Raw genomic sequence first — 25,655 nt, 5'->3', positions numbered from 1 at the left:
TCCTGAGCCAGGACTGAAGCAGAGCTCTACGTGGGTCTCCGTGGTCGGGCACGTCGCCAGACTTCCAGTCTCTCAGAGACTTTGAAGTGCGCTGCTGCATCTCCCGGCCTGAAAGAGGTCAGGGCTTGCCTGGTTCTGCAGAGATGCAGCCTGTAGATAGCTCCCTTGTTGGTAAAATCCAGTGGACCTTGGCTATAAAGAAAAAAAAAAATAGTAAATGTATGGATGTAGTTCACGCTGGAGAAGAGCACGACGCAATGTCTGTTCTGGGTCAGAGCAAAAGTCCATCTTGGCCAGGAGCCTGTCTTAACAGTGGCCGGTAGTTGCTGCAGAGAAGAAGAATATTAGAAAAAGGTGAGATACGGTGCTGTTTCCTCCAGCGTAACCTCCCAGATTCTGTCAGTGAGTCATTGGAGACTTCTGAAGCTGGAGGTGGAACTTCCATCTGTGCTTAAAAGCACTTGATGGATTTTCTAAAAAGGAAAAATTTTTGTTTAATATTTATTAGAGAGAAACCAGCAGAATCCTAGTCTTGTGAGCCTGAGCAGAGTAGGAAGCCCTAACGCATGTACAGCCCTTGTAGAGGGATGAGGGAAAGTCGACAGAAGGGGTATTTTTAGTCTGGGGGTTTCTTTGTCCCATAACTGGGACAAACAATTTGTCTGCAATGGGAAGGAGGGACACCTCGTGCTCCGAAACCATCTTTGCTGCTGGGGGCTGCAGCAGCGATGCCTCCCACCCCTCCTTTTTGTTTAAAGATCAGTGCAGGGGGAGGACTGTGGTCCTCCCAGAGAGGTCGGCTTTGTTCGTACTGCAGTCAGTAGAGAAAGAGTGACCTGAGCTGGGACAAACTGACCGTTTCTGGTCAGCCAGCCAGCACATCACCGTCTGGTATTTCCAGCTCTCTTTGGTGCTGCTTTGTGTTCCTCTCTTCTGGTGATCCCTGTGGTTTGGCCTGGCCTCCTCTGGGCTTGAGGTTTTCGTGAAGAGCTTTGAGAACCTTCGCCTGACAGGTCGTGCAGATACAAGAAGTATTTATAATGCGTGGGAAGGCTGGGAGAGGCTGGAGATCGGGTTCCTCCTGCGCTGGCTCAGCTGAGCGGCGCAGGGCTAGCCGAGCTGATGCTAGTCTCGCTTTTTCATAATTTCATTGTGTTCGACTAGTTTTGGTTGCGTTTGACTTGGGTTTTGTTCACATAATGCAGGCTTTGGCGCCTACTGTCCTTGATCTCTCCTAGAGCTGACAGAGTTGAGGGGAATGGGAAGACACTTGCCTTTTTGTAACCTTCTCGGAGACTTTTGGGTTGGATTTCTGTATATGTAACTGTTTCCTTTAAAACAGCATAGAGAAGGGGAAGAATGACTTCAGCTTGGACATCCACGTCTCTGCAGAAGGTTGCTTAGGAAGTGACGGGCAGGTTTTAACTTTGCCTTTGTGCTGGCCATCTGGAGTAACGTGGAGTAGGTTTGTTGACTGCAGTGAGCTTATCTAATGGATAATTTAACCTTTGCTTTGCATGAGAAATGTAATTGTCCTTTGACAAAAACCCTGTAGCAGCTCAAAGCGGTCTCGTGGAGCTCCTGGAGCAGCGGCAGGGTTTTCCTGTCCGGCGGGCGCGGTTGTCTTTCTGTTTGCTCACTGTGGGCAGTTGGTAGCTCTGGTGATCAGCGAGTGTCTGGGGGTTGCTCTGCTTGAGTTCTTGGTCATCCCTGTGATGATAAAGTCCTAGTTTCTAGCTAAGTTGTTTGTTGTTCACCCCCGGGTGAATGTCTTAAAGTTTGTTCCCTTGAACGCGATTGCTGTGTCCTTGAAGGCCATCTGCTTCATCCCGTGAGATGCTCTGGTCTTCCCCTATCTGAACGTGCCACCCCTGTTCAGTGCCATGCTCTGCTTTCTTGGTGTGTGTCTGTGGTTTCAACTTTTCTGACGTGCAGTTCCTAAAGCAAAATTTCAGCTGAGGTCCGGGCATTAAGGTAGCTGATGCGAAGTCTGCATTTCTTGTTTGCCTTTCATAGAATACTTGGGAGTCATCCGCAGCTGGATGAGGGACCAGAGGATACGTTCATTAATACAAGTATTTTGAAAAATTCAGCTCCTGTACTGACCTATCAAGAACTTCCTGAGCAAGTTCCTCTCCACCCTTTTAAAATCTTCCTGATGACGTTGGTCTTTCCCTTCAGGTAGTTCATTGCCTCCTTTACGGTCACTGCAGGCAGGTGCTAAAAGAGGATGCAAACAGCCATGAAGACTCGTGGTGCGGCCCCCGCCTCGGAGACGGCCGGTGTGTTGGCGTCCCGGGGGGGACGGCTGGGCCCAGGGTCCCGGGCTGCTGGTGGGCGCTGGTGTCTTGCAGCCGTGGAGGAAGGGGAAGCTGCAGCACGAGGCGGCTGGGCATGGTGGCTTGCCAAAGCCACTCTGTTAGCCCCGCTTGCCGTTTCACAGGCAGCAATTAACGCCGCAGACAGCTCTGAGAAGAGGGGCTGATGACTTTAATTAGCTATTCAGATCAACCAGGGAACAAACAATTATTGATTTTAAAAAATGCACCACAATTAACTGTTTGGGCTCCGTGCCTCCCATCTGCGGGTTGTGGGCGCACCGTTACCTGGCGGTGCCGGCGCGCTGTATGCGGCCACGGGGCGTTGGCGTTATTTTCCCTCGGACTTCGCCGTGGAGGGATGCGGTGCTGGGGGGACGGGAAGAGCAAGGCGTGGCTGATGGGGACACAGCTTGGCTCCGGGCAAGGGGGGACAGAGGGAGCGTGGGAGGCGTGCTGCGTGGAGGCACGCCGAGCGCCGCTGCGGTGGTGTCCAGCGGCTTCTTGGTCGGCGCCGGGCAGGAGGACATTCGGGTGATCCCAACCTGGTGCCCAGCCGTGGGCGCTGCCTGCGCGGTAGGACAAGCAGGAGGAGGCTTTGTCCTTCCTGACGCCCCGGTGCCGGTGGCTGTGCCGGTGGCCGTGCCGGGGCCTTACGGTGGCGGAGCCGAGGCCTCCTGCGGCGCCGCCAGGAGCTGGGTAGCGTTAGGACCCAGCGAGCTGGCAGCGCCGGTGACAAGTCTGGAGCAGCACTAGCGCAGAGTAGTCTCCATCAGCTGGGCTGGATTTTTGTATATCCCTGTATTAAAGAATCCTCTGCCAGAAAAGGGCTTTTTCCCCCTTCTGCGCGGCCCAGCAGAGCCTCGCTGTGGGGACACAGGGATGGTTAGGTCGGCTGAAACGTGAAAAACCTCTGCTGAATTACTACTGGCCATGAACTGAGACCATTATCTAAAAATAATAAATCTTTAAAATAAAGAGAAAAGCCAGCGGCAGCATGGCCCAGAGCAAGAGACACACATACAGCCGGGTAAGTTGGGGGGAGGGAAACTTATTTACCAACTCCTGGCTATGCTGTTAGATAATATTGTAATGTATCTTAATGCTATCTGTTGCAATGAAAAATAGATTTATTTTTATGCTGAAATCTAGATTGTGTTTCCTGTGCTTTCATATTTCTGGAATTTGATACCTTCATCACTAACAATATCTGTTAGAATATACGGTGGGTGGATAAATAGTCTGAATTATATTAGCGGACGCGTCCTTTTGATTTAAGTTAGTCTGTCTTTGCTGTTTAATTATCACCGATAATGCAGTGAGGCGTCAGCTGAGCCTCTGGTGATGACAGAATCTTTCTAGGGCTTTTCAGCACAAAGATTCGGGGTTGTTTTCCTTTCTGCATCGTGTTTTTCCTTCCTCTTTGCTTATTTTCCAGGTTGCATGGTGAGATACTGAGCTTCCGAGTGCCTGAAAATCATTTCCAGGTTTTACCGTATTGCAGTTAACCCTGGGCTGTGCGGTGGGCAGCAGAACCGGAGCCGGGCACCGGCGAGGCCTTTCTTTGGAGTTTCTTTGTCGTTTTGTTCCTCCTCGCCGGCGTGGTGACATTGTGTCCCAGACACTCGCTGTTTTGGGGACCGGGCAGCACATTTTCGGCGTCTCTGTTACTTGGCACTTGCCAACTTGGCAAAGTGCTTTGTAACTCCAGGGGCGGGAGGGCTGCGTTACGGCAGAGCCGGGGAGGGCAGACCCCTTCCCACCGCCCCGCTTACGCCGGGTTTGCGTCCAGCCCGAGGGGCTGCCTGAAAACCCCCCGTGGAGGAGCGTGACCTGCGACGGCTCTGCCTGCCCGGGCAAGGGCGTTGTGCGAGAGCACTGAGCCTGGAGCCGCCCGTCGCCGGCGGGGCATGCGTGTGTGCTTTGGTCTCTGGTCGAAACGATTTGCTTGCGTAGTCACAAGCTGCTGAACGGAGCAGCTGCCATTCAGAAAAAGGCTCGGGGCTGCCGGCGATAATGTGCGGCCGGAAAGTTGTTTTACCCACCCTGTGCAGGGTCGAAGTGTGTTTCCGTGCAGGGATGCGGCTGCGGAGCGCTCCCCTGGGCTGGGAAATGATGTCTGCGGGCACGCGAAGGCAGGCTGCTTGAGCTTCCCAGGCTGTACGTTTGCTCAATGTTGCTGTTTTCAGTGGTGGGGAGTGGCGTGAAGGAGGCGAAATTTCAAACTGCATCTTGACAGCCCTGTCCTGACAACTGCATTGAATTCCGGTCAGGCGGGACGGCAGCTGTGGCTGCTGGATGCGGACAGGCTTATCTGCGTTTTACTCAAATTGCATTTTGAAATCGGTACCGCGGGGACCGAAGCTGCACCAGCCCTTCCGGCCGGGCTGGCCGACTGGCCGTCCTGGCGGTGTCCGTACGGGGGCTTGAGGGACGCGTGGTCGTACGCCAGCGCTGTGGCCGGTGTCACCGCATTCAGAAACACCCCAACTGTTGACATTTGACTTCTCGCTCCCCAGCCTTGAGCAGGATGAATCCAGTACCACGGCAGTGTGTGCACGGGGAGGGCTTCATCCTGGCTCACCTGCAAGCCTGACAGAGGCAGACCCCAGACCCGCGCCGCTCTGGCTGCTGCTGGACGAGACGGCAGCCACCCCCACCGTGTCACCGGCTGGCGGGTCTGCTCTTAATCCTGGGGTAATCCCCGCCTTTCAGCAGGGACGGTATGGCAGCCCCACACACTATCTCTTCGGTAATAACTAGACTTAACAGAAACTGGAGTTCTTTCCAAGTCTTCCGTTGCTCCAGCCGTCTTGGGTCATGTCTTGAATTTGAGGCTAAGAGCATTTTAACCTGTGGTCGTGAATCTCATCACTGGAGCTTTTCAGAGGTGGTTGCTGTGTTCAAGGTTTGCCTGAAACTTTTGATCTGTACTTTGAATGACAGTTTGAGGCTCAATTAGTCATATCTGCATGGAGGGAGGCGTCCCTGTGTGCCGGCATAATGATGTGAGTCTGGCTTCTGGAAGGAATACCATAAATATTCCTTGGGTTATCCGCTATAATGGAGCGAAACACCGAAACCGTCATGCTCAGATGAAACGCAGTAGTGACCGAAATCACACTCCAATCACAAGTCAAGTCACTTGGAATTGCATCCATTTTTCAGTGACTAATAACCAGTGTCTTCAAATAAGTGAGGAAATGGTCTGTAAATATGCGTAATACTTTAAACGGGGCTAAAAATGGGAAAACGCTGTGTTTCTGAGTGGTGCCGCCTCGGCAGCTGCGCGGCTGGAGCAGGCGGTCGGTCGAAGCTCAGCCCCCGTGGCTCGCTCCTCACCTGGAGGAGGTTTCTTCTCCAGCCCCCCCCTGCTTCGCTCTTCCCGGGATGGCGGCTTCCTCCGAGCCGCCTGCCTTGGGACTGTCCTGCCGGAGACTGTCCCGGTGCTGCGCTGGCGGTGACGGCTGCTCCGGTGGGTCAGCGTTCCCGGCTGCTTCTCTTGCTGCCCGACCCCCACCGCCTCCCCGCTGCCCCTTCTCGGGGTTCCCGAGCTGGCCCTCGGTGCCCTGCGGTGTAGGTTTGGGAGGGTGGGGAGGAGGAACACTGCCTCCGCTATCAGAGTACGCTGATGTCTCATTTCGTGTAATTTAGTGGCCTTTAGACCATCGCTGTGTGGGAGCGATAACTGAGCTGCGGCAGATCGCCCACCCGATGCTTACAGAGGTCTCCTGAGGGCTCCTGCACGATTTGGAGCCTGTCAGCGGGTGAGTGGCCCCGGGGGGTGACTCTGGCCTCGTGCGTGTACCCCTTCTCTCCTCCCACGGGCTGGCGGCTGTGGGAGCTTCCTACAGCTCTCTGCTCCACTGACCTCCTTACTCACCGTTGGTGTACCACCACCTTGCTCTCCGTGCCCAAAATTCAGGTATCCAGAGCACCAGTGCGGCCTGCTGGAAAGGCTGGCCTGACCAGAGGGATGCTCACGCCTCTGTTGCTCACCGGCCACTGGCAGAAGGTGACCTTTTGGTCACTGGTGGCAAGGGAAGAGTTCCCAAAACTCAGCCCCGCCTGAAGTTTTGTCCAGGTTTTCCTGGAGACGGAGCCCGCCAGGGCCGGGGGCAGACCCCGCAGCGTGTGAGGTGCAGCTCTCGACACGCTCTGCTGCGTAGGAAGAGATCAGTGAGGAGCTGGCGCGTTGTACTGTGTCTGGAGACCCAAGGAAGTTCTGGGTTGTGTCACCAGCTGCTGTGTCGGGCTGTTGTGCCCGTCCCCATGTTGGCTGTGTCTCTCACCGCCGCCTCCTTCCTCCGCAGCTGGCAAGGGACAGCCAAGACGAATGGCTGCCAGCGGGCACCGACCTCCCTGCCCTGCCGCGGTTCTGGCTCTGCCCTTCCACCTGCTTGGGAAGGCCATCGGGTCCCCAGCCCGTGGTCATCCAGCTGGGAAGGTAGGTGGGAACGCGCTATTTCCAGCTTGGACAGTTTCTCTCCTTTTGAAATCCAAAATTGCGGTAATCACGTTGTTTTGAGTCTTCATGAGAATACCAGTCTTGGGATTAGCCAGGCAGATTAGGCCCTGGCTCGTCCGACAACGCTGAAGAGCTGAGGCAAGACAGAGTCATCAGAGAAGTCAGCTTGATCCTTGCTTCAGTCTGACATACCGACAGCAGCGCGGGTCACGGCACGCTGCAACATGAGAAGAAAATATTGACCCTGGTGCGTTGTCCTGGGGCAAGGACAGCGGCGATGCCTGGCCAGGGAGCTGGCCCCACGGCTGACCCGGCTCTCTGCAGCTCTGGGTCCAAGCTGATTGTTTCGGTTTTGGTCAGAGCAAAGCTGTGTGTGTTACCTGAACTGTGCTCCCCGGCGCTGGGGGGAAAGTTGTGAACTTAAGACCATGGAGTCTGGCACAGGCTGCCCAGGGAGGTGGTGGAGTCACCGTCACTGGAGGTGTTCAAAACACGTGTGGACGTGGCACTTCGGGACATGGTTTAGTGGGCGTGCGGGTGTTGGGTTGGCAGTTGGACTTGATGGTCTTGAGGGTCTTTTCCAACCTTAATGAAGGTGAACAGTGTGCACTGTCGTCTTCATGTTGGAGCAGTGCAACTTGTTCTACTGTCTTACTTCTAGTTAGTTAGAAACAAAAGTTAGGGAGCCTTGTGTTAAGAGCATGACTGTGTTGGGGGCTTATTCTGTGCTCTCCCTTCTTTCCTGAACGTTAAGGAAATGTTTCTGTTAAAATTAGTGCTGATTGACAAACGGATCTTCAGTATAGAACTTTTGATGAATTTCTGGATTGGCCAGACTTACTTCTAGAGCGTACAGCACTACCTGAACAATACCTGTGCCCTGCAGAGGCGTAGCTTGATGTTAAGCTCCAGAGCGGTTCCTGAATTTGAGCACGGCTGTCGCAGCAATCGCACGCGTATTTAAGGGGTCGTCCGAGCAGGGCGGTAGCTGCGAGATGCACTTTGATGCCGAGGTGCGTGGTGCTCCTCAGCTTGGACTGCCGGTGCTGGGAGGGGCAGGTGAAACCCCTGGCGTGATTAACTAACGACCTCGTGGAAGGATGATGGAGGTCCCGCCCTGAGAAAAGACTTGTGGGTGAAGGCCTGCGGGTGTTTTGTGTGAGCACGCTGCGGTAGCGTTATTCTTGGTAGGCTTGGCCTTTCTGGTTCGTGTGGATGTGAGCGGGGGGAATGTTCCAGTTGTTCCCTTTGTAACGGCCGTGACCCTGCCTGTCGCCCTGCCGCGGCGTCCGTTCTGAACCTCTGCCCCCAGATGGGCAGCAGTCTGTCCTTCCCGCTGAGAGGTGGGCACGCTTGGGAGGGTCCCGTTTCTGGTGGGTCCTGGGAAGCTGGAGCTGTGGTGCAGAGCTCTAGGGTGGACCTCACTGAGCCCCCTGAAGTCCTTTTCTGCCCCTCGTGCTGTGTCCCGGCAGGTTCGGGGGGTACAGGACGCGTGCGTACCTTCGCAGGCGTAGAGAAACAGACCTTTCTTTCCCAGTTAGCACCATGTCTACCCTGCTGACTGCTCTAACTATTCTTAGCAAATCTATTTTTTTGTTCTTTTTTTCTTGAGTGGAGCTGAGCAGTAACTACACTGGGAAATCCTTGCTCTGCGTGGATATGCAGCTTATGAATTTTCCTTTTCAATCAGTCGTATCGTTGCCATTTTATTCGGGATGGGTTTTGTATTGGTAGAAGTTGTCTTTCAGATTCCCCCAAATCACGGTGTGCCAGTGGAGAAGGAGCTTCTGGACTTTGGATTTGTACCCTCTCAATTTTGTGACTAGTGAGGTCCCATTTCGGAACAGGGGAGCAGGGTTAGGGCGGGACGCCTGCCTCGGGCAGGACACTGCTCCAGAAGTTCCTTGGCGAGACGTTGCAAGCAAAGCGTGTTTGGAAAAAGTTATTCTGAAATCCTTTTTTGCTGATATTACAAATTACGGACCTTCTTGGGAAGGGAAGGCACTCAGTGCGAGAATACCACGAAATTCATAAACTTTCTGTTTTTTAAAATGAAACCTTATTTGATAGATTTACAAAATAATAATTTGAGACTGAAAACGTGTGTACCTACTTCAGCCTGATTTAGTTGCATTAACTTTTGTCATTCAGCACTAATGAGGTCACAGCTGGGAAGGATGTTCATGACTTGTTTTATTACTTCCTTGTGGTGGTGCCTACCCGTATGTTATTAATTGGCTACTGTGTTAATTGTAACATCTAACTACTGAGCCGAGGGACAAACAAACCCTGAGACTGCCCAATGTTCATACAGGCTGAAGTGAGGCATGAGGCAAACGAAGACAGAACTTTTTTGAGATGTCGTTATTGTTAACGAAATCCGTTATCTGGAGTTGAAATATCGTTAATGAATTATTAGCTGGAGGTGGAAAGAGGCTTGTGGAGCGGCGGGGGCTCGCTCCAGCGACAGAGCTGCAGGTCCCGCAGCCCGCCCTGAGCCTGGCAGCCGGGACTCGGGGGGAGTTTTGAGTTGCACGCTCGCGTCTTCCCTGGAGTAGGGAAAGGCGCGCGGATCCGTCGGCTCCGTCCCCGCTCGAGCCACCCCGTCCCCGGGCTCAGCACAGCGGCCGCCACGCTGCTCGGTGGAGGGGGCCTGTCTGCGCTGCTGTGGCACTGCGGGTGCCGGCGCTGCTGGCGTTGGATCCAGCCAACGTGGTGCCGTTAGCAGCAAAGGCGTCATGCACGGAGCGCCGGGCAGCTGGGGTCCCGGCTGGGCTTATACGGACCCGGTGAAGTCCTTGCTGCACCCTTCTTGCGCCGGGGGAGGTTTAGATTGGATATTAGGAAAAATTTCTTCACTGAGAGGGTGGTCAAGCACCGGCACAGGCTGCCCAGAGCGGTGGTGGAGTCACCATCCCTGGAGGTGTTCAAAACACGTGTGGACGTGGCGCTTCGGGACGTGGTTTAGGGGACACAGTGGCACTGGATTAATGGTTGGACTTGATGATCTTGAAGGTCCCTTCCAACCTTAGTGATTCTGTGATTCTCGCTGCTGGACCCACGTGGGTAGGTGAGAGCGCAGCGTTGCTTCACGAATGCTCTCACGCCGCCGGGGTACGGGCAGCGTCTGCAGGGAGATGCTCTCTTTGGTCTGGGCAGGGCTCTGCTGGGGAAGGAGGGGTAAGTGTGGGAAAGGAGCTAAGAAATCTCTAACGCTGGTTTGGCTGCTGGTTTTGACTGACGCAGTGTTCCAGCCCTAGAATACGTTCTTCCTAAGCTTTTTTTTTTTTAAGCAGCTTAATAGTGCTTTGCAGACTTTGGTTCTCTCCTTCTGAAGTGTACAAATGTTAGGGATGGGAACACATGCCAAAAGCTGGATTTCCTTGGTTTTATTGATCAGCAGCTTTGGGTGAAGGTCTGTTGTTCCTGGGACAGAAACGCAGCCGTGTGCCACAGCCCGCGGACATGCTGCAGGAGGAGGCAGTACGACGGAGACCGTGTCCTTCGTGCGGGATCGGAGGCGTCGTGCTCATTGCAGCTACGTGCCTATCGGCCGTTACTGGGACACAGCAGCTGGGATGGCTGCCTATGTATGAATGTGTTTATTTTTTAGGTCAACACCCCCCAAAATTTAAAGCCTTTTTATGTTTATGACTTGGAGGCTTAGCCTGAACCTAATGCTGCAGCAATAAATTACCTGCCGGAGCGTACCGAAAGCCATGTATTTACCCAGCTCACGGCCCTGCCAGCGGAGATGACCCGGAGGGCTGAGCTCGCCTGCGGGCGCCGGGGCGGCCACGCTCACCGGGGTATGGCACCACTGCCCCGGGGTGAGCAGGGGCTGGATTGCCTGGGAGGGACGGACAGGCGCCCAAAATAAAGGACAGAAAATATCCTCAGCCCTTTCTCCTGACTGTCCGTGGGTGCCTCCTGAGAGAAAACTGTGTTTTTGTGGCTCTTAGGGGATTTTCAGTTGTTTTACTATGTGCAAGGTAACCTTCAAATGCTTTGCCTGTCTGACTGGGTACGTCGAGAAGAAATACGAAGCCCTCTGTCTTATTTGCTAATGAAAATGCTCAAACTCATTTAAAACGAATCTTTAAAAGGGAACACTCCCTGAGTTGGCAATTTTTTCTGACTACTCAACAGATTTGCAGTAGATTTGCATAATTTTGTGTTTTGCTGTGGTAATGTAAATTATTTTGGTCTACCCTTTCATACCACTACAGAGAAGAATCTGGGTAGCTGTTCATAGTCAGGAAAATTGCACATTCTGGAGGCTTTTACCTGCATTCTGATTTTTCCAGTTGCTTGGCTGCAGAGCAGAGGCTTTCTGGTGCCAGCACGGCTGGTGTGTGAAGGGCTTGCCAGGCACTGATCTGCATGATGGTTTTACTCTCCTTTCCAGTAAGGTCTGGTGTTAGCTTCTTTCTGTGGCGCTAATTGGGTGGTTTGCTGCAATCTCAGGGTGGTTTGATGCAGGGAGAAGGTCTTTTGTTTCTCTTAAACAGCTGCATGGAAAGGAGCCGCTGTGGCAGAAAATTGGTGCCGGAGCATATTGCAAGTGAAATGTGGTGGAACTTCCAAACAGGCTGATGGGGTGATCCACTCATTAGACTGTTGCTAATTCCTAGGGGGTGGTCTCTGGAGATGGTTTTGCAAGGAACAAAGATGTGCTGCTTTCCTTATTATGCATCTCTGCTTCATAATTTGTAAAACAGGCCCTGAAGAGCTTTTGTGGTTTAAAAAAAAAATAAAATCAGGAAATTCTTTTTCCATGTGAAGTCCCAGTTTTTTCTTCCCTGGAGAATTTATGCGCCTGCTGGTGAGGAGGAAAGCGGCACTGAGAGATCGGCGGCGTGCTCTTCTGCTGCGGCTGCACTGGTCGTTGCCCCAAACGGCGAACCTGGCTTACGAGACTCCTCACCTCCGGCTCTGCTGGCTGTCCCTCCCTTGCGCTGGGCATCTGCCTGCGGCCAGGTCGAAACCTGCTCGAGAGGTGGTGTGTTTAAGATCAGTTGGGGCAGCACGTTTGGGAGCTTGGTCGTCCGTGATGGAGAACAGGCGAGGAGCTGGAGGGAAGGACAATGAGGAGCCTTGTAAATTGGCTTTGCTGTCAGAAAAGCTGTAACGTGGAGCCATGCTGTATCCTGCATCCAACTGCTTAAAAATCTAGGTGTTTTGGTTAATACGTGCTCTAACTCAGATCATGCCTTGGAAAGGAAGGAAGGAAGACGAGCTCTCCCTCAGCTCCCATGCGAGTGCTCTGCAAAGAGCATTCCCCAGTCGCCCACGTGCAGCCCACACGGCAAATGCGATGTTGCTGCAGCAGTAACGGTGAAATACTTGATTTTTGAGGCCAGTTAATCTGCTACTGCTCTATAGACTGATGCTATAGAAAAATAAAAATGAAGTAATTTGGCAGGTGAAAGCCTCGCTGGGTTGTTTCTGTGCTCCGAAGCTCTTGTCTGGTCCCACTCAGTGCAGCTGAGGGGTTGGTTCCCGAACGTCGTGCTCTGCTCCTCCTGAAGCATCTCCCGGGGCTTTTGTCTGCCGGTTCGTGCCCCCGGCTGCCGCCTCGGTCGTGAGCGTCTGCCTCTGCCCGCGTGCTCCTGCTGGCACGGGTGTTTCTGAGTTCGTCCTGCTTCGCTGCCCGTGCTCCTGTCCTGGCAGCGCAGCTGCGAGAGGGTGTCCGGGAGCATCTCCAGAAGTTACCGAGACACATCCCAGTCTCGCGCTTCGGAAAGCCAGCGGTGCGAGCTAAGCCTAAGCTGGCACGTGGCATCATTAAAATAACAAAAATCCAAATACTACAATTTGAAAAATGGGTCTGTAGGACTTGAGCCGAACTTAGCCGCAGGAAGACGGCGTGACACTTTCACCCTGCCGGCTTTTGTTAACTAGGTACATCGTTTGTCAAATCGACCGGAGACAACCCTGTGATGGTACAGGTCCGATATCTTTGGTTTATAACCTTGTTTCCTCATCTCCTCTGTAAGCACGTTCTGTGTTTTAACCCTAGCCAGTGGACGCCGAAGGCATGTACGTTGCACCGTCATTTACCTGCGCAAGACCCCTTAGCCGTGGGGCAGCGCGCGTGCCCGGGGTGCCCGGTGATGCCGAGGGCCATGCCCCGCTCCGGGCGGGTGGTACACGCCGCGCCGCAGCCCCCATGTCCAGCTCGTGGTGTTTCGCACACCGATAGATCTTACCTGGCCCGCAGCCGCCAGCAAGGTAGGACGGCCGATGTGAGCCAGGATGGGTAAACGGGGAAGTGATTGTTTTTCACATAGCTGAGCGGGAAGCTTTCTGTTCAAGTGGTGAATCTTGTTTTTCCCTTAGGCTTCTTCTTTTCTTAGAGTTTTGCTCTCATTTTTTATAACAGTGGGACATGTTGATCCAAAGCTGCAAGTATTTTGCAGAATATTGTTGCTAGTCCTTCTGACAACTGAAAGGAACCAACATTTTGGTAGACGTTTATTTGAGAATATAGCATAAGTTTTAGATTTGAGGTCTTATTTTTGTTTGTTTGCTAGAAAATGGTGATTGATTTTGGTTTTTATTACAAGATTATTTTGTGCTTTTGATTTCTGCCAATTGTGTTTGGATGAAAAGTGGCGTTCAGTTTTGTGCGGAAAATCCGCGTCACAGTTGTCGGTCACAAAACCTCCGGAGCCTGAGGGGTGCAGTCTGCATTCAAACCCAGCGCATCAGTATGCAGAGGCAGGCGATAATTTGTTGGTTTGTCTGCTAGCCGTGGCGACCGGGGTTTCTGCAGTGCCAGCCAGCAGCTTTCAGAATACCCTCGGTTCTCCGTGCAGGCTGAAGCCCACCGGCCACCGCAACTGCCGAAAACCCCGCTCGGTGCCTGGCTGCCGCTGCGGTTTGTCTTCACGCCCCCCAGCCTGGGAGTGCCCTCCCTCGGCCGCTTTCCGTGTCGTGGTTTGGGGGAGTGAAAGCAGCCTTCTGTTCTCAGCTGAATAAAGAGTATATTCTTTCACTGAAGCCAAGCCCAGCAGCAATCAAAACAAAATATTTTCTACACAATAAACAGAACTTCTGACAAACGGGATGATGTAAATGCCAAACGCGCTTCGGTTTAAAGACCGCCGTAAGGACAATGCCGCGGTCTGAAGTGTGGAACTTGATCTGGGCAAGGCAGCCAAACGTCCCCCTCCCTTCTTAACTGTATTTAAAAGCAGTAGCCTTTTAAAGGCGCCAGCATTTGCGGAGGGACCGTTAGTATAGCAATACTTTTTAAACAATTAAAAATATATAGTTAATTTAGCTCTATGGCAATACAGTATAAATGGCACCCGCTTTACTTGGGCTTATTTCTGAGGAGGAGGCACTGGGGGTGGGGGGGAGATCCCAACGCCTTGCTTGTCTGGCTCGCCCTTAGAAACTTCATCAGTCTTACTTAAATTGTGGTGGTCTTAAGGACTTGGAGTTCCTCGCATCCGTCACCTTACTGGTGCTCTGAAAGGACTGATCGACGCGGTTAACTTTAGGTAAACGGAGAGGTACGTGCCAGGGGCAGCAAGCTTGAGATCCGGTGGCACGCGCTGAAATTTAGATGTGGATTAATGTTCATGATGATAACGCCTTTGAAAGCCAAATGAATTTACCACCGATATTTTCTGCTCATCAGCATCCTGATGGAAGCGCTGCTGCCGTCGGTACCTCGGAGTCCTGGCGCAAAGCGGGTCCCGCGAGTACAGTGGGAAACTGGTGTGGGCAGATGGTAGAACTCTGCGGCTGGTGGTGGGCCACCGGCTGCTCTTAAACCCTGACAATACAATAAGAAGGGGTGGGAAAGTAAACTGGATCAGAAATTGGTTTTCTGTTCCTGAGCATGTAATGCAAGAGGCTGGTAAGCTGTGGGCAGTTTCTGGTATGATGAAGAAAGGACGGAGCAAGGCAAGTGTGACTGTTTGTTTTCCCCAAAGCTTACAAAAAACTTGCAAATTGGGTCTGTGAGTCCGGTGTGTCTGTCAAACACTGAAGAGCAGCAGTTAATGGTGGTTTTGCCATCGTTTGCGATTCCTCTTTGGCAGCTGTAACGGAAGGAATTACCTTTTGCTGGCTTCCAAAAAGAAAGGGTGGTGGAGGTGGGGGGACCGACCCCTTGGGCTGCACGTGACCCTGCAGAGCCTGGGGTGGGGGGTGCTGGAGGGGAATGAGACACCAACATCCGAACCGTGGGTCCGTCTGTCTGCAGCAGCCGTCTTTAACTTGCTCTGCTTCTCTTCTCTGTCCTCAGCCATCCGGCACTGGCCCCAGGATGAGCGTGGAAGCGAGCAGCAAGCCCCTGAAGGTGGGGTCCAGAGTGGAAGTCATCGGGAAGGGGCACCGTGGTACCGTGGCTTATGTCGGTGCCACTCTGTTTGCCACGGGGAAGTGGGTCGGAGTCATCCTGGATGAAGCAAAAGGCAAGAACGATGGGACCGTGCAGGGCAGGAAATACTTCACCTGTGAAGAAAACCACGGCATCTTCGTGCGGCAGTCACAGGTACGCTGCCCGCTGCGCGCGCCCTGCAACAGCCTCTGCTCGCCGGGCTTGTCTCGGGTATGCGTGGCTGACGGGCTGCTTGGCTAAATAGAGGAAAATGGCCCTTTACGCCCAGGTGGGAAGAGGTAAAATAAGTTTCCTTTGCTCCCAGAGAGCGTGATGTTTCTGGGACTCTCCATCTTCCATCATGCGAGGGAGCAGAACAGCCCCAAACGCCGACGGAAGCCTCGCCCGGGGGCTGTGCTCCTGCCAGAGCCGGGGTGTGTTCCCGTCTGACACGCAGCTCTTCTGCATGTGTCATTGAGCGTCTCGAGCAGCCCAGGTTATGGGGTCATCGTGAAATATTTTCAGATTAATTGGGTGAAAAAAAGTTTGCTGAATTCCAGAGAGTGTGGAAAGGTTTTATTTTGCTTCCAAAAGGAAGAGTAAAGCCTGGCTGCTGTCTGCTGCCTGGAGAGTTACCGGCTGCATCATCTGTAGCAGATGAGGTTCGGGCCCAATATCTGGGTGCTTACCTGGAAGTAAAGTCAGAGAATTTTAATTAAATAACACTTACCTTAAAATATATAAAATGCGTGACTTGGGTTTAGTTGTTGAACTTTTGCTATTCAGGTACCATAGGTAGGAACTAGGAGCTTGTTTATGTATAAACAAGTCTCTTCCATTTTAATTTCCTCTGCATAGTCTTCAAACAGCGCAAGCGTAGCAAAGTGACGCCGCTCTTGAGTCCCACAGGTCGGTGTGCTCCAAGCACGATCTCACGGTGAGAGATGTTCAGCTCCTCTCCTCCTTCCATGGCGCAAAACGCCTGGTTTAGGTTGGACCCTGTAGCTTCTCAGCAGCAGAGCGCAGGGAGAGCTCCTTTCCGCTCCCACAGCCCCTCCTGCTGCCCCACCAGGCGTGGTGACTCGCTTCCAGCACGTTGGCAGTGGGCGTCCGAGGAAGCGTGGGGGAAGCTGAACGTGAAATAAGGGGTTGTAGGAGCAGGAGTCCTGGGGTGGATCCCAGCATCCTCTGTCCTGGCCACCAGAAGGGCCTTTGGGTCACGCGTGGTCGGGGAGCGCGGAGGCAGCTCGCCGGTGAGAGGTGGATGTTCTCTGCTGGCTGTCCTGCTGCGACTCGTGGGCCTGGCTTCCCTGCTCCGTCGCTCAGCCAGGCCTGCCAGCTGGGAAAGCAAACACAGAAATTTACGATTACAAGCTCCGGTCTGTGGGACCGGGACGGGTGGCTCCCAGAGCGGGTAGCTGGAGGGGAGCTCAGCACCCAGGGCAGCCTGTGGGCAGGTCTCTGCCCGTCAGGCGCTTGTGAAATCCCAGTGCTGGCAGACCAGAGGGGCATACGTGGGCAGTTACTGTGCTCCAGGCACGGTAGGGTGGCCCTCTGCACCCGTGGGACATCTGGCGACGTGTCGCGGGACACGTGTCCCGCGGCGCCGGCGCGGGCAGGTCAGCGTTGCTGTGCTCGCCCGGGGACTTGAGAGGCGTTTCCATCTCACCTGCTGGCGACGGCAGGGAGGTGGTGCAAAGGTTCCCGCGTATGGCTTTGCCCTGGGCTGTTCGGGGGGCAACGGAAGGGTGGTCTGTAGTGTCTTCTCCTCGTACTTGAAACCTGCAGGGTTGCAGGGGCCGGCCCAAGGGAGCTGTGAGCAGGCGGGCTGGGGCTTGCCGCAGGGTCCGACAGCTGCCTCTCGACGCACTTCCCCTTTCTCGCTTTGGTTTTGGAATGGTTGGGGTCTTTCTCGCGTGCCCCCAGCTGAGGAACACGCAGTTTGCCTCAAAATGAGCTGCTTTTCCACGGTGGTGGTAAGCAGTTTGCCTCTGGCCGCCCTCCCCTGCGGAAGAGCTCATCCCTGGTGTGCGTGTGCGGGGAGGATGCGCCGGTGCCAGTCGCGCTGGCCGTCCTTCTGAATCGGTGACGTGCGTGGAAAGGTGAATTTGGCCAGTGCAAGGGAGCGCAATCTTTGAGGAGCACATCCAGCTCGGATCGCAAATCTTGGCAATTCCTGTGCCTGCCTCGCGCAGCCGCCGCTGCCGAAGGGGCGCAGAGCCGCGGCGCGCTGCTCTCCAGCCGCTTTCCCAAGCTCTTACCGCAGAGCGTGGCTTCCCGGAGGCTGCCGGCACGCGGGCTTGGCGAGCCGGTGGGTCGGCTGCCCGAAACAGAAGACCTGCAGTGGAGGAAGCTGCCCAGAGTGTGGGTGGCCAGTCACCTAAGTGACCGTTACAGTTTGGGCAGCGATTTTTCAAGAACCAGGTTTAAGATATAAAAGGAAAAGGGCAGGGTTCCCTTTCGGCGGAGGTCGCGCTCTGCTTGTGCTCGCCGCTGTAAATCTGTCTCCTGCATCCTCCCATGTTTCGTTTCTAGGTCTCCCCAGCATAGCGAGTGGCTGTCCTGTGGTTACGCACGGTGTCAGACCACTGCGTGTCAACAATAAATCATTTTTCTTGGGAGAAAATAAGTTGTAAATGTGAAATGTTTTCCTCATTGCTTATGAAACAGATCACCTGCACCAATCCTGTTAAACACACGTAAAGTGTTTTTAAGAATTTCCAAGATCAAGTAACTTTCTCTTCTCCCCTCCGCTGTAGAATATATCTCGAAAAATAAGCACCATTGATACCAACGTCAAAGCCTAGCAGTATCCTTAGCCTTTTAGTTTATTGTGGAGCTTCAAAAATGCACTGATGGGAAAATTTCAAAGATTTTAGGTAAGTTTTTTTTCTAGTTCATGCAATCGTCAAAGTAGATCCCGCACAGGGATTCGATGCTGTGCTTTATCTGCATGACCAAGTGCTCATCTCCTGGGGAAGGGTCGAGCCCACGTGGTGCATCTGCCGCAGCCCGCCGGGGCTGCTGCCGGCTGCGGCGGCGATGTGCGTCCCAGCCTTGCCTTGCCGTGCTCAAAGGGGAGGACAGAGCGAAAGCACTGCAATCGGCACCAAACCATTCCTCGCTGCCACACCTGTACTTGAAGCAGCTTCCTGTGGGGGAGCGGCGCGGGCGTCTGTGGCTGAGAGCTGGGAGAGAGTTTCATGGTGGAGACTCTGAAGTGTGGTAGCTCCAGGGACGTTAATGTCCCGCAGCCGGGCCACGCTGTCCCCCGAGAGCAGCCGCCTCGGTGTCCTGGCCGGCCGGGGCGGAAGGAAGGTGGCTGCGGGAGCTCGGCAGAGCTGTGACGGAGGCACTCGCCGCCTCGGGCTGCGGCACCCAGCCGGCGGTGTTTCGGCCGCCGTGCGGAGGGCAGGCGCCACGCAGGGAGTGGGCTGCGAGGGGGCTGTTGTATCTCTGCTTCTGAGCGTCCCCTCCCTGCTTGTTTTCCAGTTGGCAGAGGGCTGGAGCACTGTTTTGGGCAGCTGTGTCAACAGGGACAGGCATTTCCAACCAAGTGTTTGCTCGTTATCTTTTGGCAACCTTAACATTTTGCCTGCCTGGGACTTGTGTTTGGGCTAGTGATTTTGAACTCGAGTATCCCTTTATGATGTGGGGAAACGTTATCGTTGATTTTGACAGCAAGACGAGCTGCTTCTCCGCTCCTGCTTGGCAGAGGAGCTCATCATCTTAAATCCGCTGCTGTGGCACATCTTGTACCTCGCTGCGCTTCTCTAGTCTAACCCAAAAGCCAGCCCTGCTCTGGCTCCTGCCACCGCCTTGCCACTAGCCATCTCCCAGCACGCCTGGTGTCGTCAGCCGAGTCGTACCTGGTGGGGAACCCTCGGTTTGGATAAACTCCCGTGCGTGACTTGGTGCAGCAGATCCCCCGTTTCCGTAGTCCTCGGGTCTGGTTTTGTCGTACTGCTGTGTTTGGTGAAAGGTGGTGGAAATCTGTGCGTTGGCAAGTCGCTCCGGAGGTCGGGCGTGCCTGGCCGTGTCAGGTCCCGCTTCCATCACGATCCAAGTGTTCTCAGCGTTGGTGCAGTTGTCATGATTTCTATGGCATAACTTTCAGTCTCCTTGCTGCTTTTAGTTTAAGGATATGTTCCTGGTACTTGGGCATCTTCCCAAAACAGAAACCATGACTGACAAATTTACAGGTGATTTTTATTTTTAAACTGAAGTCCCGTGCTTAAGGTTGTCACAGAACGGGTAGGGCAAATACCTGTCAGGAGCAGTTCAGGTAATGTTGATCTCCTGAGGTGAAGGGATGGTTCTCAAGAAGTGATCTAATCTTTTCCAGCCTTGTTTTCTATATTTATCAAGCAAAAATGCACCAAAAAATAGTTAACAAAGAGAGAGAAAACCCTAAACTTTCAACCCTTGGATAGCTTAACATGGCTCAAACCTGAAAGCATTCCTGTCTCTGCCTGCCGGGGTTCCCTAGAGAGCCAGGCAGCTTTCAGGTTAAAAACAAACCCAAACAAACCCCCTCTCTTGGCTCTGTTGCGTTTGGAGTCACTGAAGTTGCTCTGTTTCAGAGAAAAGCAGTTTTCCTTAGGAACAGGAAGAAAGATTTAAATCAACTTTTTCTGAGACAACACACACACAAAAAAAGCTTTTGGTCAAGTGTCAGTAACTTAAAATAACTGTCAGACCAAGATTCATGAACTGATGGCTGTGTGGAGTGATCACAGAGCTGTTAAAGATGCTCTGAGCTGTCGAATCCTGAGTTTTGACTTTCTTCGTTCCTTATGTGAATATCCTTTATTCACGATGTGAGTAAAGAATATGCAGCTGTTTTCAGGAAGCCCGTGGAAGGAGGATGGTTGGGTAGCTGAGATTGAATGACTACGTTAAATATCTGTGCCAAAATACCTGTGCAGTCTGCTCTGTTTAGATCTGCTACCAAAATGGACCTGTTTTCTGAGCACGTTCTGTTTGTGTGGGTTTTTTTGGGGCAATAATAGTTGTCATACTTTTTCCAGATCCAGGTCTTTGAAGATGGAGCTGATACAACATCCCCAGAAACACCAGAATCTGCTGCCTTGAAAGTCCCCAAAAGAGGTACGGCTGGTCTGTTTTGCCCCGAAACCTTGTCTCTCCCTTAGTCTGGACCAGAGGAGGTTCTGCTGCCGAACGCACGGTGTCGGGGATCCCACGCGGGGGCGGTGGGCACCGGCTGCCAAGGGGTGATAGCATGGACTGCGGGTACAGGCTCGCCTCTGCCTGGCTCATCCACCTCTCCCGTTGCCCGCTCCACACGGCCCCACGTGGTCTTCCTCCACGGAAGGAAGCACCGCATGCAGAAGTTGCTCCAGGCAGCTCTGTCCTTACCATGAAAGCCCGTCTGGTGGGAAGCAAGTGGGAAATCCTTCCTGGAAGGGTGGCAAATCCTTCCTGGAGGGGTGGGCACGTGGAAGGAAGACCTGAACGGCTCTGACGCTGGGAACTCGCAGCGTACGGGTCAGTAGCCCCTTGAGGCTGTGCCTTGTTCCCACCTCTCTGGCAGTGAATGCTTTCTGCTTGGCGTTGAGCGTTCCTTCCACTTTTCCCATTGTCAGGCTGCTCTCCTGGGTTGGTTTTTTTTTTTTCCTTTCTGACAGCCTTGCCTCCCATTGAGATCTGTTTTTGTCGCGTAATTATGTAGTGGTACGCTTAGGGATCCTAGGAGCTTGCGGAAAAAGCTCTGATAGCTTCCTGTCCTGGACGGTCTGTCGGTGATGAGTGCCAAGCTGAGGATTTCTGCTGTGCGACGCCTTTGTTGAACACATGCTTAGTGGGTCAGAATACGATTGGGTTTTTTGTTGTTGTTTTTTCCCCTCTCCCGGCCAGAGAAACTAAAATTCCCCTTTATTTGGCAAAATGAAATCTACCCATCAGCTATATAAAACGTGCACAAAGGCATCAGAAGGGGGTGATGATTAGCCCAAGAGGGAGGGTGTTCCTGTGAGACCTTCATTTTGCCTGTCCCATGGGTGGAAGGGAAATCTGAATTGGCATTCGTGTCCCTTGGCGTTCTGCCTTCACCCTCCGGCGGGGAGCTCCAGCAGCTTGCTGCCGCTGCGGAGGGCTTGGGCTTGGTACAACCCAGCCGCTTTAATTCATCTCTGCTTGGATCCTGCAATTAGCATGTGCAGCTGAACAGAGCAACACTTAAAGCAAGCCAGTTCTAATTTAGGGGTGGGGGTTTAACGCAAAAAAATGGAAACTTTTCTGCTTAGTATACTAGTCCAAGTGTTTGTGTTTTTCCTGAGTACAAGAAAGCCCAGCCTTTCGTGCGCAACTTCAGCATGCTCTTTGTGTGTGCTTGATAGTAGTAGTAAATGAAAATATTCCTTAAAGTTTGTATGATCTCTTCACTCTTTCTCAATTCAGACTTTCCAGCTGAAAATTCAATTTTCCATGTTACAATTTAGGATGAGGAGCTTGTGTGGAGGTGTGCAAGCTTTTTTTCCCTGATGCTCCTGTAGGTGTGGGCTTTCTATCGCCCCTTTGAGCGCCGAACATGTGCAAAAGCAACAAGCTTTCCCGAGCTGGGAGTCTGCTGCTGCATTTCTCATCCCTCAGCTGTTAGGAGCTAGGGAGAAAAGACAGTGAGTCTTTAGACCTCACTTAAAGTCCTGGGAATTCAGTAGTGGCTGATGCTTCCTTAAGCCAGCAGACGGGAACGTAGAAACCAGAAATACATTAAATACGTGGAGACAAGGCAGCTTCGGAGACAGCAACAAACCAAACCCGCAGGTTGTAACGTGGTTCTTCAGCAAGTGCTGCTGCCTTTTAATTTCACTACATCTGTGTGTGGCTGTACGATGACTCTTTAAATCCTGTGCCATCTCCTCTCTCGTCATCTGGAAGTCTTTCCAAGGCTCTGATAGCCGCTGTCTGCTGCATAGTTGTTGCTGGTTCTTCTAAAGCCTTTGTCTGGGGCAACCAGCAGTGACTGCGGCATCTGGAGGTGCATGGCCGCTTACAGCACACCGCTGTCGTGTCTTCAGTACTGTCTCTCCTTCCGGAGTACGTGCGGAGGTTTGTTGTTGCTGCCCGTTGGATTTGCTGGACTTCTGCAGTGATGCTCTGGCCCCTTTTCCCCAGCTGCTGGGTCTTCCACTCAAGTAGAGAAATGAATAAAACACAAGCAGTTCAGGTTACCCCTCCTGGTGCGCAGCATCGGCGTTGCTTCCTCTGCCTCTCGCTGCTCAGAGCCCGTTTGAGGGTGGGAGCACGTCAGCGCCACGCAGGAGGGGAAAGGGGTGCGTTTAGCTCAGGTTTGGGGGTGCAGGATGGGTGCCACCAGCGTTTTCCACCGCTGTCTGCCGGCAGCGGCGCGGCTGGCCCTGAGGACCACGAAGTGAGACTTGTACCGTGGGAGAGGTTGTTGCCTGTGGGGGTGGGACGCACACACGAGCTCCAGTCAGTCGTCAATGGTTGAACTGGTGAGCGAAGGGGCCGTGATGAGCAGGCAGCGGGGCCACGGCAGGCGGACGCCGCGTCCCCGGGGGCCAGCCCTCTCGGGGTCCTGTGGCGGGAGGAGAGGCAGCCCAGGCACGCAGGTTGGGTGTTGGCAGGGATGCGGGCGCTGGGATGCGGGCGCTGGGATGCGGCTGCTTGCCAGCAGTTGCCATGGGAACGGCAGCGCCAGCTGCTGCGGCCCGGCTGCGGTGGGTGATGCAGAGATCGCCCTTCCCATCGCCCCCGCACCTTCCCCCCGCGCTGGCCGAGGCGCGAGGTGACGCGCCTCTGAGACGCTTCTGCAGCGTTTGCTGTTGGGGTGATCGGTGCCACAGCTGGAAATACCAAACCCTGGTGCACTTGCAGCTGGGAGAGGAGGGGGGCAAGCGTCCGCCGTGGCTGCGAGCTGCTCGTGGACCTGCCAGACATCCAGAAACGGAGCAGAGGATGTCATTTAGCCAAACCTGCCGTGGTTACCTGCATCTCTGATGCACGTGAGCCAAGATCGTGCGCTCTGGTTCCTCCACCGTCGTGAATGTGGCACTCGCTGTGCTGCCCGACTGTGCACACCGAGAATCCAGAGAACCAGGGAGGAATCCTGAGTTTGGGGGAGGTGGGTTGTTTGAGAAGTGGGGTTTAGCCCGGTGCTGACACCCGACATCCTGCCGTAACGGCCAGGCTCTGTAACGGGGTGCTTCGTCCTCTGTTAGGGTGCTGAAATGGGAGCACCTCGTAGCAGCCGGCACCCCACGCGTTCAGCGGCCTGGGGAAGGCAGCGGCCGGATTGTCTGCAGACGTTCCCGGTGGCCGCCCGCGTGCAGGAGGTCCGCGCTCTGAGCGGTGGGAAGGAGCGGTCTGCGGAGCCTGAGACCCGCCAGGGCTGCGGCTTTGGGGCTGCCCCTCGGGGAGGTTCCCGGGGCTGAGGTGGGGAGCAGGGAGTGCAGGGCTGCAGGTTTGGGGGCGTTTCCGAGTGACCCCTTGTATACATACATCTACCTCGTGCGTGTTCAGATTCCTGACTACGTACGGGTTGGGATGCAAACCTTTTATTTTGCTGCGTGAAGTAAAGGGTCTCTGGACCTCTGTTTCTGTTGATATTCACCTTAGAATCACATTTGGAATCCAGCTGATGAGATGTGGCCGTAGGGACTGCTAGACTGCCCTGGGTGTCCGACAGAGAGAGTGCTCTGAAGGTGACTCGGGGTCCTCTGAATTGCAGTAACTTAACTCAGGAAAAGCAGCACAGCCTGACCTAGTTCTGATGCGTGTGCCTGAACGTTTGGCTTTCTCAAACTGTGCCAGCAGGTCTAATAAGGGAGTCCCTGTTCCTCCAAACCCGTACCCCCTTGTACCACCGTTTCCCGGGTTATCCTGGTCTCTGCTTCACGGCCGCTTCCCCAAGAAGACGCGTAAATGGTCCTTTCCCTGTGCCTCGACGCTTGCTGGACTGCAGGGACACGTGGCATGCAGGTCGGGCCAGAGGCATCCTTTGGGCCAAAGCTCACGGTTCTGTTTCTGTCTTTCTTTACAGATTCCCTGGACGCCGCCAAAGCCAGCAAACTGGTGAGTGCTGAGCCCGTCACTGCAGGCTGCTGCAGCAAAGTCCCTTTGCGGCGTACGGTTAGTGGAAGGGGCAGACTCGCACGTGCCACTCTATTGGCTTTTCTTCATTAACTTTTGTCACCTCTCTAGCAGCTCTGTTTTTCAACCCTCCTGCAGGAAAGGTGCACGGAGACACACGCATCACAAAACACACAGAAAGGACAGTTTTTGCCAGCCTGTCTCTTACTTAACCCTTTTCAGTTCAGTGCTCTATAATAAAAATGCCTGCGGTAAAACGCATTTCTTCTGAAACCCATGGGAAACAAGGCTGTATAAAAAGTAATTTTCAACTAATGACCAGAAATCAGTAAGTTACTGAGGAATAAAATCCCAGCAGAGTTTCCGGTATTACACGTTTTATCTAAGTTCAGTCAGTATTGCAGCATTCGCGCCCTGCGTGCCTCTTGGCTGTGTTCCTTTAAATAATGCCCCTTGCATCCTGCAGGAAGAGCGTATTCCTCAGGATATTTGAAATTAGCTTTCTCTGGCTTACATGCCTGTCCGGTGTATACTTCTGAGTATCTTTATCCAGGAATCTCAGTGGCTCTTGAGTGGCGTAAATGAGTACGTGTTGTATCCAGATGTGATGGGTATTTCCTAAGGAACAAAAAATTGGAGCAGGTACCTATCTTCAAATGCTTTTGACCCCCAGACGAGCACAAGGAAAGAGACACTTAAGGTTAAAAACACAAACATGGCCACGCATGAATGTGGCTGCTGAGGGGCCTGGGGTGGCGACGCAGCGAGTTTGGTGTGCGGCGCTTTGGGAGAGAAGCTGGACACTTCTCGGGGACAGACTGGTCAATCTTGCGCGTAGGCACCGGTGGAAAAGAAAACAGCGCGTCTGGAGACAAGAGGCTTCTCCATGCGGCCCTCTTGTGCGCGTACGCCTGCAGTTCTGTCTTGGGGCGGCTTGCGAGCCCAGTCTCACGCTTTGAAGTTTCAGATCATTACCTGGAGTGGGAAGGCTTTTCCCCACCTTGATGCGGAGCCGTGTGCTGGGTCCTGGTCAGCCTGTGCGGCGTCGGGGTCTGGCCGCAGCTGGAAATGGGTGATGGACCAGCACTTCGAGGTGCTCCGGGGCGCTGGTCGGGCTCGGGTGCCTGGGAGGTTGTGCCTTGCCTGCACTCTGAGTCAAGCTGGCTGCTGGAGAAGAAATCCCCCCACCTTGGATTAAAGGGATTTGGAGGATTTTGCAGGGATTGCCTTTTTCTGCTGAGTGGGGCACGACTTACCTCCCGGCGTGCCGGGTCTGATTGGCCTTTTCCATTGCAGGGCCTCTGGCACCGGCGGCATCTTTTTCCCCTTGTCTGCTCCGCCTGTGACGCATAACGTTTATTCTCCTGGTTTAATTATACACTGGAATTAATGTGCGAGCTGCTAGGTGAAACCAAACGGTGCGCCTTGTAAAGGAGGTCAGACCAGACTGCCCTTC

General features: G+C 53.7%; 1 protein-coding gene across 1 annotated transcript in view; it reads left to right on the top strand.

Moving 5' to 3' along the window:
* Positions 1-15,070: 15,070 nt before the first annotated feature.
* The window catches only part of DCTN1 (dynactin subunit 1), a gene marked incomplete at its 5' end in the record, with an annotated part of 59,503 nt that continues 48,918 nt past the window's right edge, over positions 15,071-25,655 (top strand). Inside the window, 3 exons of the mRNA XM_081999395.1 lie at positions 15,071-15,298; positions 20,155-20,233; positions 24,150-24,181. Of these exons, the coding sequence (XP_081855521.1) occupies positions 15,071-15,298; positions 20,155-20,233; positions 24,150-24,181 (339 nt within the window). The remainder of the gene's footprint in view (positions 15,299-20,154; positions 20,234-24,149; positions 24,182-25,655) is intronic.

This window comes from Phaethon aethereus (assembly GCF_964289735.1).
Source record: "Phaethon aethereus genome assembly, chromosome: 4".
Taxonomy (NCBI): domain Eukaryota; kingdom Metazoa; phylum Chordata; class Aves; order Phaethontiformes; family Phaethontidae; genus Phaethon; species Phaethon aethereus.
Note: the sequence above shows the minus strand (reverse complement) of the source record. Positions and strands in the feature narration are given on the sequence as shown.